Consider the following 13,040-nt stretch of genomic DNA (forward strand, 5'->3'; position numbering starts at 1 on the left):
TCGCTTCACACCGCAGCGACACTGCCACCCCTCTCCCCGCTTCGCGGTGCGGCTCCCACTCCAGCCCGGCTTTCCCCTCCTCGCCCTCCAGTTCTGGGCGGAGGCGTCCAGGGGTGCCCCGTGGCTCCCCGCCACAGGTCTCAAGCTGGCGCGATGAGGAGTGGCAGGGGGTGACCCTGCGCTCCTAGCCGCCGCGGGCGCGGACCCCAGGATTTGAAGTTGCGAGAAGCCGCCGCCACCTCCCGGGCGCTGAGCACTGCGCGGCGGCGGGATCTACGCCTCCAGGAGCTGCCCAGCTCTCCCTCTAGGGGTGCAGAGCGAGCACGCGAGGTGGGCTGGCCAGACCCCGCGGCTGGCACCGACCTCCGCGCCCCTTCCTCCGACGCCCGCACCCACGCGCCCGGGGCGCAGACTCCCAGCGCCTTCCTTCCCGCGGAGATCCCTGCAGAATCTCCGGGAAAGACAGACAGACGGACGGGGAGAGCACTCGGAGGGAAAGTTGTTCCTCCCAGTCTCCTGTCAGGCAATTACAGGCGAGCCCGAGCTGGGAGAGGGGCGGGATGAAGCGAGGGAAGGGCTCTGGAGTGGGGGGAAGGCCGCAGGAGGGGAGGAGGGGGTGCAGTTGGTGAAACTCCTCTGTCTCCCGCTCATCTTTTCATTGCTCGTTCCTCTCCTTCCCGCAGACACCCGGACCTCCCCTGGGCGCCAGCTCCGCGGCTCCAACGGGTCCAGAAACAAGCCGGATTTTTTTTTTTTTCTTCCTGGAAATTGGCTTTGGTGTGTGTTGCACTACCTCCCTCCTCCCCCCCCCCCCCACAGTCCCCCTCCCTTTTTTTTTTTTTTTTTTTTTTTTTTTTTTTTTTTTTTTTTTTGAGACATGGCCCGGGCAGTGGCTCCTGGAAGAGGAACAAGTGTGGGAAAAGGGAGAGGAAGCCGGAGCTAAATGACAGGATGCAGGCGACTTGAGACACAAAAAGAGAAGCGTTCCTCTCGGATCCAGGCATTGCCTCCCTGCTTTCCTTTCTCCAAGACGGGCTGAGGATTGCACAGCTCTAGGCGGAGTTGGGGCTCTTCGGATCGCTTGGATTCCCCTCTTTGCTGCATTTCCCCCCACGTCCTCGTTCTCCCGCGTCTGCCTGCGGACCCGGCGAAGGGAGAATGGAGAAGGGGCTGCCGCTCCTCTGCGCCGCGCTCGCCCTAGCCCTCGCCCCGGCCGGCGCTTTTCGCAACGGTAAGTGACAGGCGGAGGCGCGGGTGACAGCGGCGCCCAGGCTCCCAGCTGCCCGCCCCGGACTGGGGCTCAGGCGGGGCTTCCCGGGATCAGCCGGGAACAACCGACTCCCGGGCGAAGGAAACTTTTATCTGGGAGGAGAGATGAAGAAATGAGATCAGGCGGTTTAGGGCAGGAGGATTTCAGGTCTTTGGGCTCCCTCCTGACGTTGATCATTGGGCTGCGGGGCTTTTCCTTACCTCTGCTACAAGACAGAGCTGCCTACCTTCCCCGATCAGCACGCCAATTATCTTAATAATGTTTCCTCCCAAAGGCAATTAGAAGAGACTCCCTTTCAAAAATCTGATGGCTGTTGAAAGTTAATGAACACTTTACCAGGAGATCTTACTTCCTGGTTCCTTTGCTGAGCCCCTAAGCCGTTTCCTCTGGTGGGTGATGGCCAGAGATACCGGTTTGTGGGTTGATGAAACTCCCTCCCCCGCCTTTGTACATCTTCCCTAATCTGTCTGGAGTATGACTGAAAGTTACATAGTGTCAATACAGGAATCTGATATATACAGTGTAAGGCACCAGGATATCTGAAAATCTCTAAGCTAGTTGCAGCTTCCACTCAGCTTTTAAAACTACTCACTGTTAAGTAAATGAAAAACTATACTGGGGTCTAAACAGTACCATGTAACCTAAATAATGTGTTTTAAAATGGGATCTGGTTGTAGGCATGTTTGACTTCACACTGTAAAGTAAGTGCAGGCAACGGTATGCAATTATCTTTACAGTAAGTCGTCAGCAATTGTTATTAACTAATGATCAAATATTTACTTTTGTCTGGCTTAGATTTCAATCACAGTAATTAGAAGAAAAAAACATCCACTACTTACTGTGGTATATTGTTTTAATAAGAGACCGCGAGTGGAGGGCCTCATACCAACAGGAATTTAAATCACATCTTTATGATGGAAGTTAATCTCTCTAATATGCTTTTTCAAGGTTTTGTGATTTCAGCAATGGATTTCCCTCAGCAGCTACTAAGCAGTATTCTAAAGAGATGCTTAAAGCAAAACACATGCAAAAAAAAATTATGAACATGGAGTTCAACTTATTAGTGAACCCAAGTTGATGGCATTTTTCTATAATCTGGCAGGAAAGCAAGATACAAAAAAATTATGAATGTAGAGTTCAATTTATTAATGAACCTGAGCTGGTAGCATCTTTTTATATTCTGGCAGGGAATGAAATAGCTTTCTCGTCCAACTGAAAGAGCTCAAATGGTTGGACTAGAAATTATAGTTACCCTGTCCTCCACAACTCTTTGAGACTAAATCCATAGCAGGGGTGTTCACAAGATAGATTTGAAGCTCAATGCAAAGAGCTATCAGACTTTAGGTTGTGAACTACACAAATATATATGCAGTACACACACACACACACACACACACTTCTTAATTTTCTTAGCAGAAATGTGGGGAATGCTGAAAATCTGGCTTTAGTTGGTGAGCTTGACCAGCAAAAGCCATGTTGCTATGCTTGAAGTGACCAGAGCCAGAAAATGCCACTGTAACTCAGCAGACCTCTTAAAGCCATGTCCACCTCCTCTAAGTAACCAGTGTCTGCTAAATTAATTCATTAACCTTATTTAGGACTAATGGTCCAGAGTCATTAGAAATTGCTCTTTCTTAATCAACTGCTAGAGAGATTTAACAGAGCCAGGGAGTCTAGCAGTCCACATTATCTTATTACACTGTCACTTTCTCAGAAGTCACAGATTAAAGAGCTCTGGTGTGGTACCAAGTCCACCTAAATGTCTTCTGAAGTGACTCTGCTGAGTGACTAGAACCAGGGCTGTTTTATTTCACTCCTGTAACAGATGCCAGACACTACCATGATGTTTGTCCAGAGCTGGAGGAGACTTAATGAGACAAGGTCACTTTCCAAGTTTTCTGCACATTCAGAATAATGCAAGAGTCTCAGTAGAATCACATAACAGAGTCCAACATGATCATGAGCTGAGATTTTGAACTCCAGTTACAACATCATTTCTTCCTGGCAAACCTTACACTTTTACAATCCAATGCAAAGGAAACCAGAATAAGACTACCCCCAGTCTAAGGAACAAAGTCAAGCACCTAGTGATTGAGAAAAACAATATAACTTATATTGTCTTCTTTTTAATTTATGGGAAATGATTTCTGTGATGCACGCAGCTTTATGCATTTTTGATGTGCACTTTATCTTTCATTTCCATGTGACCTGGTTTTCCTGTAATAAAATTCTGTAGATTTATAAATTCATGCTGAGAGCAAAGAATGCCATTCTCTTTCCACAGAGAATCTATTAGATGCAGTGTTAAAATCTATATATACCATTACTGAAAATTTGTGATTGATAGGCTTATATATTTCACTGCTTTCATACCTGTTTCTCTTGTATAGTTTATGCACCAAATTTTTATTGCTCAAAATTAAGCATCAATAAATGTGGCAGCATTTCAGGCTGAGGTGCTCCAGTATGAAATCCATCATAAAATGTGACAATGAGAATCTATGCTGAACAATAAGGCAGTCCAGAGACTAGTTTATTTGGTTTATTTGGCTTCACTTGAGCATTTTTGAAATGAAGGCTCAAAACGAGTTAGCTCACCTTTCCCAGAATGTGAGAATGTGGGTTACCATATGTGATACCCACACCTGTGTGGTGGGTTATTTTTCACCCAACATTTAGGTAATTAGAATTAATGCCATGTGGCTATTTACTTTTTTTTTTCTGCCCCTTTGCTTTGATCTGATTTTTAAGAATGAACAACTTTACTTGGAGAAGTAAAGCAGAATTATTTCTGCTTCACCAAATATACTTTGTTCTCTGTTGATTTGGATCTCAAGAGCAGAGATAACTCAAAATCACTTAGATTTATGGGCAGATAAAACAACAACAACAAAAGGTTTGGCTTTAAGCCAATCAAAGACAATCCCCACTGATCAATGACATAGACCAGGCTTATCATCAAAAAACAACACAAGGGGTCGAACAGCATCTTTCAGTCACTTTCCACTTAGAACTTGCTACTTAATGTGATTACACTTCTTGGGGGATAATTAAGTCTAGCAGAAGCTCCCAGGGGACCATGTTAACATCAATTGAGGGGATTTAATGTTTTTAATGCTAGAAGACCTTTTCCTTAGGAAGAAACTTCGTGGCCAGGCGAAGAGTCCTCTCAGATCTCAGTTGGCTTTCTGCCTGAGTCAACCTTCCTGAGATCAAAGAGTGTTTTTTTTTTTTTTTTGTGGCGTGTTGCACTCAGGGCCACACGAAGGACTTACGGGGACCTTCTAAAGTTCCCCTTAAAAAGTTAGGGAATGTTTAATAACCGGTAATTTAGATATAAAGCTAGATTACCTAAGAGATTGTCAGGAAAGATCTACTAAAATCTTACTTGTATTGCAGATAAATGTGGCGATACTATAAAAATTGAAAGCCCCGGGTACCTTACATCTCCTGGTTATCCTCATTCTTATCACCCAAGTGAAAAATGTGAATGGCTGATTCAGGCTCCGGACCCATACCAGAGAATTATGATCAACTTCAACCCTCACTTCGATTTGGAGGACAGAGATTGCAAGTAAGTGGGAATGTGTTTGAACAGGGCACCACAGCACCATCTAGTGGTCACGCCTGTCTACGGGGGGGAGTCAGTGTGTACAATGTAGATTATAAATGGATCCAGGAGGGATTCCAGTCTCAGCCAGATTATATGTCAATGGTATAGAAATTGAATTACGTTAAGTGATTTCTGAGTTTCCCAAACCAGGAATATTATAGTTAAATGTGTAATCTCTCATACTCCTTCCTGTTAGCACTTTTGGTTTGCGAACTCTTTTGTTAAGAAATGTATACACTATGTATGTTTCTTTTTGCTTTCTTTTTTTTTTTTTTTTTTTCCTGGAGAGGGGAAGAATTAGAAACTCAAAAATCTCACTTGCATTTTTATGAAATACAGTGGATCACTAATATATATCGCATCCACAGATAGTGGGATTGGAGATCTCACTGAGATACATCAAACTGTGGCATATCTTATGATTAAGAACTGCATCTTACTAAGTTTGACATGGAAAAAACAAATTGCCATTGAATAATGACAATTATTCTTATTAAGTTTGACATGGAAAAAGCAAATTGTCATTGAATAATAATAAGGCCTACATGATAAGCCAGATGAGGGGTTTTGTAAATGGTGGATTACTGATTAAAATACTTTTATGGAAAATGTTAGAAAATAATTGGTAAGACACAATGAATACAATGGGAACTCAAATACACATCAGTGTTTCATCCATCTGCTTAGTCTTGCTATCTCTATTGTTAAGTTTCTAAACATTAACTTATGCCAGATTTCGTTATTATGAAGACATTCTCACTACGAGACAGTCGAAATTATATTTCCTCACTTTATGTGAAAGAACTGGTATGTGGATATTGCTTTCCACAGTATCGAAAGTATGTTTTTACCTTGCACGTAGCAGTCCACTCGGATACATATTTGCTGGTCTCTCTTGACACCCAACAGACCCCCTGTCTTTGTCTTTTACACGTTATCCCATTCTGACACACTGAAAGTGGTGTAGTCTCCAGAGACTTGAACCTGAATATCCATCTTTTATTAAGTTTGTACATATATAAATAGTTTTATCAAAGAAAAATAATCAATTTAAATATCAATTCTAAAGTGTTTCTCAGGGACTGAGAGGTTTTTGCAAATTTTAAAGTGGGTCAGTTTGGTGTAACTGTATATGCTATCTATAGACTACTGCTACCACTAGACCTAAATATTATTTTGCAAGTATATTCATTGTTAAAGACAGTCTATTTGAACACACGTTTCTTTTGGGAAAGAACAGAGTAATATCAAAATCTTCCTACCTGTAGAAAGCGCTCAACAACCTGTTGAGTTGGTATAGTAAACTAGCTTTTCATGGTCAGACAGATGAGGGCATCTGGTTCATTCAACATTTTGGTGCCTAGAGAATTAGTATAAATCCATAGGCTGATGATCAGTTTCCAAATAATCAATGTATACTACAGTGCAATAAAATTACACCAATTCCAATTTAAACTTTGCTTTGTGATTCAGAAGTGCTTCAGGGCATTATATTGACTTTTTAATTGTATATGGAAGTTACCATTAATAGTGTTACAGTGACTGCTTGGAAACAAAGAGTTCATGGTATTTATTTGTTTATTTTGCTAATATTCTTTATGGTGGTTTTTACAGTGTCAATCACCTACACAATCTGGATACTTGTTTTCTATTATATTTGATATACTTCATTATTATTATTATTATCAGTAGTAGTAGTAGTAGTAGTAGTAGTAGTAGTATTTGCTTTTTGACCATGTTTAAACTGCTGTAGGAGAACTTCTGGTAAAACTTACTCAAGTAATAACATTATTCCAAAAAATAAAGTGATGTTAGAATTCAATAAACTGACATTTACTAATTTCTAATCTGGAAATCATGACCATCAATACATGTAACATAATACTTAAAGAATTCAGAATAATCACTAGTTATTGGCAGTGGTGTGGTGGTAAATGTTTAACAGCTGGCTCTTTGGAGAAGACAAGTCAAGTCCTGACCTGTATGTAGCACATGCCAATTTCTGTGGTGTAAATACTCTCATCATAGCCAATTTCAAACTACCCGTGTGATGTCACTGCCCAGACTAGCAAAGAAATGTGCACAGTTGGTTCTTATGAGCTGTTGGGCACCAGATCCAGCACACAACAGTAGTAGAAATTTAAGAAGGGAAGCCAGTTGAATCACTTAATATATGTAAAGGGCTTACAATTCTATTTGCACATTTCTTCTGGGAAAGAACAGAGTAATATAAAAATCTTCCTACCTGTAGAAAGCACTCAACAACCTGTTGAGTTGGTGTGGTAAACTAGTTTTCATGGTCAGGGAAATGAGGTCATCTGGTTCATTCAACATTTTGGTGCCTAGAGAATTAGCATAAATCCATAGGCTGATGATCAGTTTCCAAATAACCAGCGTATACTAATTATTACAACAGCATCTCACACTATTAAGATAGTGTCTAGCTTACAGTGGTGTCTAGCTCACAGTTAACCTTAAATAATGTTTTGTCATATCATGGTGTCAGGTAGGGTATGAAGGGATTAAAGGAGCACCTTTTTGGTTAGTTTTCTTTTTAAAAAGTACAATAAAGGATTATTGTAATTCATAGAAAATAACAATTTTAGTGATATCTGCAAAGTATTTGAGAAACTGACATGACCGAGAAGATGTTACCTAACAATCTTATGATGGTGACTTTGCTTTTTTAATGCTACAGAGTAAGGTGATTTCTTAATTGTCCCAACTGAGGCTTTGCTCTCTGTGAAGGTGCCATCTCCTGACCAAAGTTGAAAGGCTGATATATTTAGCCTGATGAAGTCAATGGAGATTAGATCCATGGAAAATATCTTCGCGCTGTGTTTTGAAGTGTTGCAATGTGATCTTTTTATCAATGAGAAACTCCAGAAAGATACAGGAAGAACAGCATAAAGCACTCCTTTCACTATCTTTCTAAGCTGATTCATATGAATGACTCGTGCTCAGTGCTGAAGGGTGCATTTGAGATTCTACAAATGTGGCAAAATACTTACCTCCTTTTGTGAAGGCTCTGAGATGAATCCATAGTTCTAAATTTTACAGGGGATTGGAATACCCCAAGAAAACAAAAAACAAAAACACGGGAACACCAGAAATTCTTTGAAGAACAAATTCATAGACTTCAAAGTTTAGATTAGATTCCTAAACACATAGTTTTGTTATTAGGGTTTTTTTTTTTTTTTTTGTACTTTATATCAGGCTATTTACAAAAGTGGATTTGAAGTGGCACAAAACTAGGCACAGTTAAAACCACATTCAGAAAGCTGGTGAGCTTTTAGTTACCACTCCTTTTAAGAACAAACTATTCATCTTATTTAAGATATTTAATACTTTTCCTTGTTTCAGCTACATTATATGTCTGTTGGCAGTAAAAAATATTTGCTATACTGATGTCATAGGGCTACTAGTAGGATCAAGTAGTAGATAGGAAAGCCCTTTTAAAAGGTAAAAGTGACCCTCAAAATAAGTTGCCATTATTATGATATCTTTAACAAGTTGGTGATTTTTAGAGCATTTGGAAATATGAAACTAAACATACGTCAAACTAAATCTGTTGATCCAGTAATGAGATGATTTGCACATGATACACCCTGCATTTTCTGTTGAAATGGTCAGTACTTGTACAGTCAACTTTCACCCTGAGAAAGCTTAAGAAATCGATGTCTTAGCACATTTGCTTATTGTGAAACACCTTTGAAACCCAAGTAAACAGTTTTATTTTGCAGAGTATAGGGATGGTTAAGTCATTAGACCAGCCACATAGTTCTGGCAGAAAAAAAATATTTTTATTCAGATTTTTATTGTTTTATGTATAATTAGGTAAAAAACATCATTTCATAATCTTAACAATACAGTATACAGTCACAACTTCTCATGTGAATAGCACCAAGACTGACCCAGTTCATAAGAAATTCTGGACCATACATTGCAAAATGGTTGTTAAGTTTTTGCAGTGGCTATCAAAGGTGGATATTTCATTAGGAAAATTACATGTGTAAGTTGTGCCCCAGTTAGTTTTAAAATGTAACATTCTGTGTCTATGCCACCACTGAATGAGGTTTCATTTCAAATAAGCATCAGAACCATAATACTATAACACCTTAATTCTTTCATTGAACAAGAATTGGTGTAAATCAGTCAGTCAACAGAGCAGTGGAGCATCTGTCTGCAGGGCTAACACAGGCCTGGGATTTCTAGCTAGATATATGCATGATTTTATGATTCAGTTGAGAGGATTCTAGAGAATGCTTACGGAAGCAGGTGTTGAGGGAGAGGAAGGAATGTTGATTTCTTTTTTGCCAGCAAAATCCTGCACACTTGTGAAGTGTCAAAACATAATTAAAAGTAGAAAAGCAACAAAGAAGTGACCAGTGGAGAGTTCTCGGAAAGACATGTTCATTGCACATTGAAAATGACTTTCAGTGTTTACATTGAACTAGTTAGATCTTACTCCACTAAAGTTTTCTTCAATGGTAAGGCAGACATCTTGAATCTCATAAAAGTTTATATCTGTATAATAAACAAGAATGTCATTGATACGGTAGTTAGAATTTATGAAACTTCTCCAGTTTCCCAGCAATGCACACAATCAACATGATAATTTATAATGGTTTGTGACAAATACTGCTGAGCAAAGAGGTGTGTGGTTACATTCAGATCAGATGTCACCATCCAGGGAGCAATAAACATTTCACAGACATTGGGTTAAAAACATTAAGGAAATGAATGCAAAGCTCTAACAAAAGTCTAAAAAGGTGGTAGTGTTGGGGGAATCAAACCCAGTAGTGCTTTTCCTACCGACAAGAAGAAAATCTTACTTACCGACTTCAGTGTCTGATTTGAAGTGCTGTTTCATATCATGGCATAGTTGCTTTTTTCATCTATGATTTAGATTCGTAATCTCTCCTATGTGTAACCAATAATAAGCATATTTTTCCTAACTCAATGCATTCAAAGGCTGATTGCATTCTTGTAACTTCATAAGAAATTTAACCATAGTGAAATTATAAGCAAATAGAGATGATATTCTTTTCAGAATTTTGTTGGAATAATTCACACACTGTTTCTTTAATGCTACTTGTTAAATTACCTACATTATTACAAACTTTGAAACAGTGCTAATGTCTTTTATTTTCAGAGGATATAAACTTATGGAATGAAAAATAATCTGCCCCTTGGTTTCTCAAATCTGATTATTCCTGCACATTTACATTTATTCCTGCACATTTGCACTTATTGGCACTTTTTGGAGTATAAGTTCCATTTTCTGTTTTCCTGAGTAATATTTTCTGTTTTCATCTTTCCTTATTATTATTAGCATGGATTTTTTAGGATTAATTTGGATTTTTTAAAAATGTTACATTAAAATACTATTTATCTCAATCACTGAGTTTTTGGCTTTTTGTATCCAAGGGAAGTGCCTCACTCTAGTCCTGTATTTTAGAGCATCACTTACACTAAAGCAAAATCCTTGTTTTATGGGAAATGGAATTTTTTAAGCCAAAATACATCTCTATTTTCCATATGAAATAGAGAAGAATATATACCTTTAGTAAAGTATTATATATATTCAGAAAAATACACAACACAAGTATAAGAGCTGATAAAATTTTGCAAGGTGGATACATCCATAAAACCAATCTCGAGGCCAACATTTCCAGCTTCCTAAAAGCCCTCTGATGTCACTTTTAGTCACCAACTTTTGCCCTCAAGGGCAATTGATGTCCTACCTTATGCGACTTCATTTTTATACATTTCAAAATCAGGTAAAACTAAACTGGAGTCTTAGAAGTTTTTATGTACCAGCCAGGCACGGTGGCTCACTCCCAACTTTTGGGAGGCAGAGGCAGGTGCATCACTTGAGGTCAGCAGTTCAATTGAAAACAGCCTGGCCAACATGGTGAAACCCCGCCTCTACTAAAAATACAAAATTAGCTGGGCATGGTGGTGCATGCCTGTAGTCCCAGCTACTCGGGAGGCTAAGGCAAGACAGTCACTTGAACTTGGGATGCAGAGGTTGCAGTGAGCCGAGATCTGTGCCATTGCACTCCAGCCTGGGCAACAAGAACAAAATTCTGTCTCAAAATAAGAAGCCTGTGGGTACTATCCTTGAATATAGACAGTGAAAGTCTTTGGAGTGGATATAGAAAAAGTAGGCACTATTTCTAATCAAAAAGCAGAATACTACTGATGCATTTTCTAATTACTTTCAGTGGCTACTGAAGGAAGTATCTCGTCTTTATTTCAAAGTTTTCCATCTGGAGCCTGCTTTTTATGCAGGTTTTCTGTGCAAGCAAATTCAGAAACATCCTCCTTTGCCTTATTTTTCTTCATCTTTTTATTTCTGGTTTTGATCTCTAGTGACTTCTCAATATGAGAGACACCGCCACCAAGCTCCAGTCAGTTAAAAAACTATTGGGGGAAGAATGAACCCTCCTCACAACAACTGCAGGCCAAAGTTGCTACTACTACTTGCAGCATCCTTGGTTATTACTCAGGCAGATAACTATCTACTTTCTTCCTTTTGATTTTTTTCCCCATTAGCACTGAATTTAATTTGAATAGAGCCTCCAGTGTTTAATAAAATTAATTTACTTTATTATTCTTTAGTATAAGCAATCACATTTGATCGTAATGAATTTTGAGTATTACGAGGTTGTTTTGTGTTAGGCATTTCTGTAATTTAAAGGAAGCAACTTTTGCGAGTTAAAGGAGAAGGCTGGTTGAAATCTTATCAAACTGAATCAACATGTGCATGGCATTTCCAACGAGATTTCACTTTAGGGAGCAGGCACTTAACTGATCCAAGTGAGACATATGCCTTCAGCCGGCATGCACATTCTCAGCTCCTTTCTTTCCAGCATAAAACTTGATACTTGCATGCCTGCTGACATGGATCCACAGAAGCACACACACAAACACATATGTGTGTGTAAAGGAAGCTAAAAAATAAACGTAACTAATTGCAGTGGTAGTATTCATCCAGGCTGATCATTAAGCCTAAAGAAAAACAAGAAACAAAAATTCATGTTTGGATCAGGTTCCAAATGCCTTTTGCTTGGTTGTTCGTTATCCATCCTGATTGTAAGAGTCAGTGGCCTGGCAGTTCATTGCACCTTGAGAGGAGGGTTCTCCTGCTCTTCTCTGGTTGATTGGCCTGTATCTGGTATCTAGAGCAGTTAGTACTGTCTTATGGTTGAAACAATTCAGAATCTTCACAGATAGGAAGTGAAACACGTTCATTCAGAGCTGTACTAAGTTCTGCAGAGGAGCGGAGGAAGAAAAAAACACAAAACAAAAAAAACAGAGTATTTTGGCTTCCGTCTCAATTCCTTTGTAGAGTTCAAGTTCATGGAGAACTTTTGCCTTGTAACGTGGTCTTCCTCCTCATCAAGCCCAGGTCTTTATTGCTAGATCTTCTTTGATAAAGATGTTGCTTTCTTCTTTAATTTAAATAATCATAGAGTGTTTGGGAAGGAATAATTATGACTTTTTTTTTTTGAAAAAACTATTTATTTATTTAAAACATAGAAAGATGGGGGTGGGAGGGACTTCTCACTATGTTGCCCAGGCTGGTCTCGAACTCCTGGGCTAAGCCATTCTCTGCCTCAGCCTCCCAAAGTAATGAGATTACAGGCGTGAGCCACTGTGTCCAACCTATGCCAGGCTCTTGCTGTTGAGTCTTCAATATGTGCCCACTATGGGGATGAGAACTCACTTTTCTCTCATCCTCATTTGACAGCTGAGATCCCTGAAGTTTGGAAAAGTTCTATCAACAGAACCCAAATAAACAGTTGCTGCCTCACAAATCTTTCTGTCTTTGTGATCAAAGTCACACTTGGATGTGTCTTATGAATGAGGAAATTCTCATGAAACGTTACCAGCTTATTTTTTCTTCAAGCAACTCTTTTATTAACAAGTTCTCAAGAAAGTTTAAGTATCAACCAACTAATTCTGAGGAAGGACTTAATTTTTAAACTTTAAGTTCAAATTAAATAAGCACTTGTGAAAACTGTGCACAGAAACTTTCAACCAATTGGTGGTTTTCCACTCAATTGAAGCTTGGCAGGAGTGGTGGCTCAGGTCTGTAATCCCAGTACTTTGGGAGACGGAGGTGGGAGGATTGCTTGAGGCCAGGAG

At 39.6% G+C, this 13,040-nt stretch overlaps 1 protein-coding gene across 2 annotated transcripts; it reads left to right on the top strand.

Moving 5' to 3' along the window:
• Positions 1-852: 852 nt before the first annotated feature.
• LOC115896148 (neuropilin-1-like) lies at positions 853-12,688 on the top strand. Of its 2 annotated transcripts, XM_030926561.1 has the most exons (3): positions 853-1,231; positions 4,670-4,844; positions 12,643-12,688. In XM_030926561.1, exons 1-3 carry the CDS (start codon positions 1,159-1,161, stop codon positions 12,644-12,646), a joined length of 252 nt encoding a protein of 83 aa, XP_030782421.1. In that variant the 5' UTR covers positions 853-1,158; the 3' UTR covers positions 12,647-12,688. The 2 variants fall into 2 exon arrangements, with proteins under 2 accessions (XP_030782421.1, XP_030782420.1); XM_030926560.1 differs by lacking the exon at positions 12,643-12,688 and having other exon boundaries at positions 4,670-4,927.
• Positions 12,689-13,040: the final 352 nt, after the last annotated feature.

The sequence above is a fragment of the Rhinopithecus roxellana genome, unplaced genomic scaffold (genome assembly GCF_007565055.1).
Source record: "Rhinopithecus roxellana isolate Shanxi Qingling unplaced genomic scaffold, ASM756505v1 contig5452, whole genome shotgun sequence".
In the NCBI taxonomy this organism is placed as follows: domain Eukaryota; kingdom Metazoa; phylum Chordata; class Mammalia; order Primates; family Cercopithecidae; genus Rhinopithecus; species Rhinopithecus roxellana.

Excerpts from the sequence above, each read along its gene's own strand:
- LOC115896148 (XM_030926561.1), top strand. The coding sequence starts at position 1,159 with ATGGAGAAGGGGCTGCCGCTCCTCTGCGCCGCGCTCGCCCTAGCCCTC. Across the intron at positions 1,232-4,669 it reads GGCCGGCGCTTTTCGCAACG|ATAAATGTGGCGATACTATA; the intron begins GTAAGTGACAGG and ends CTTGTATTGCAG.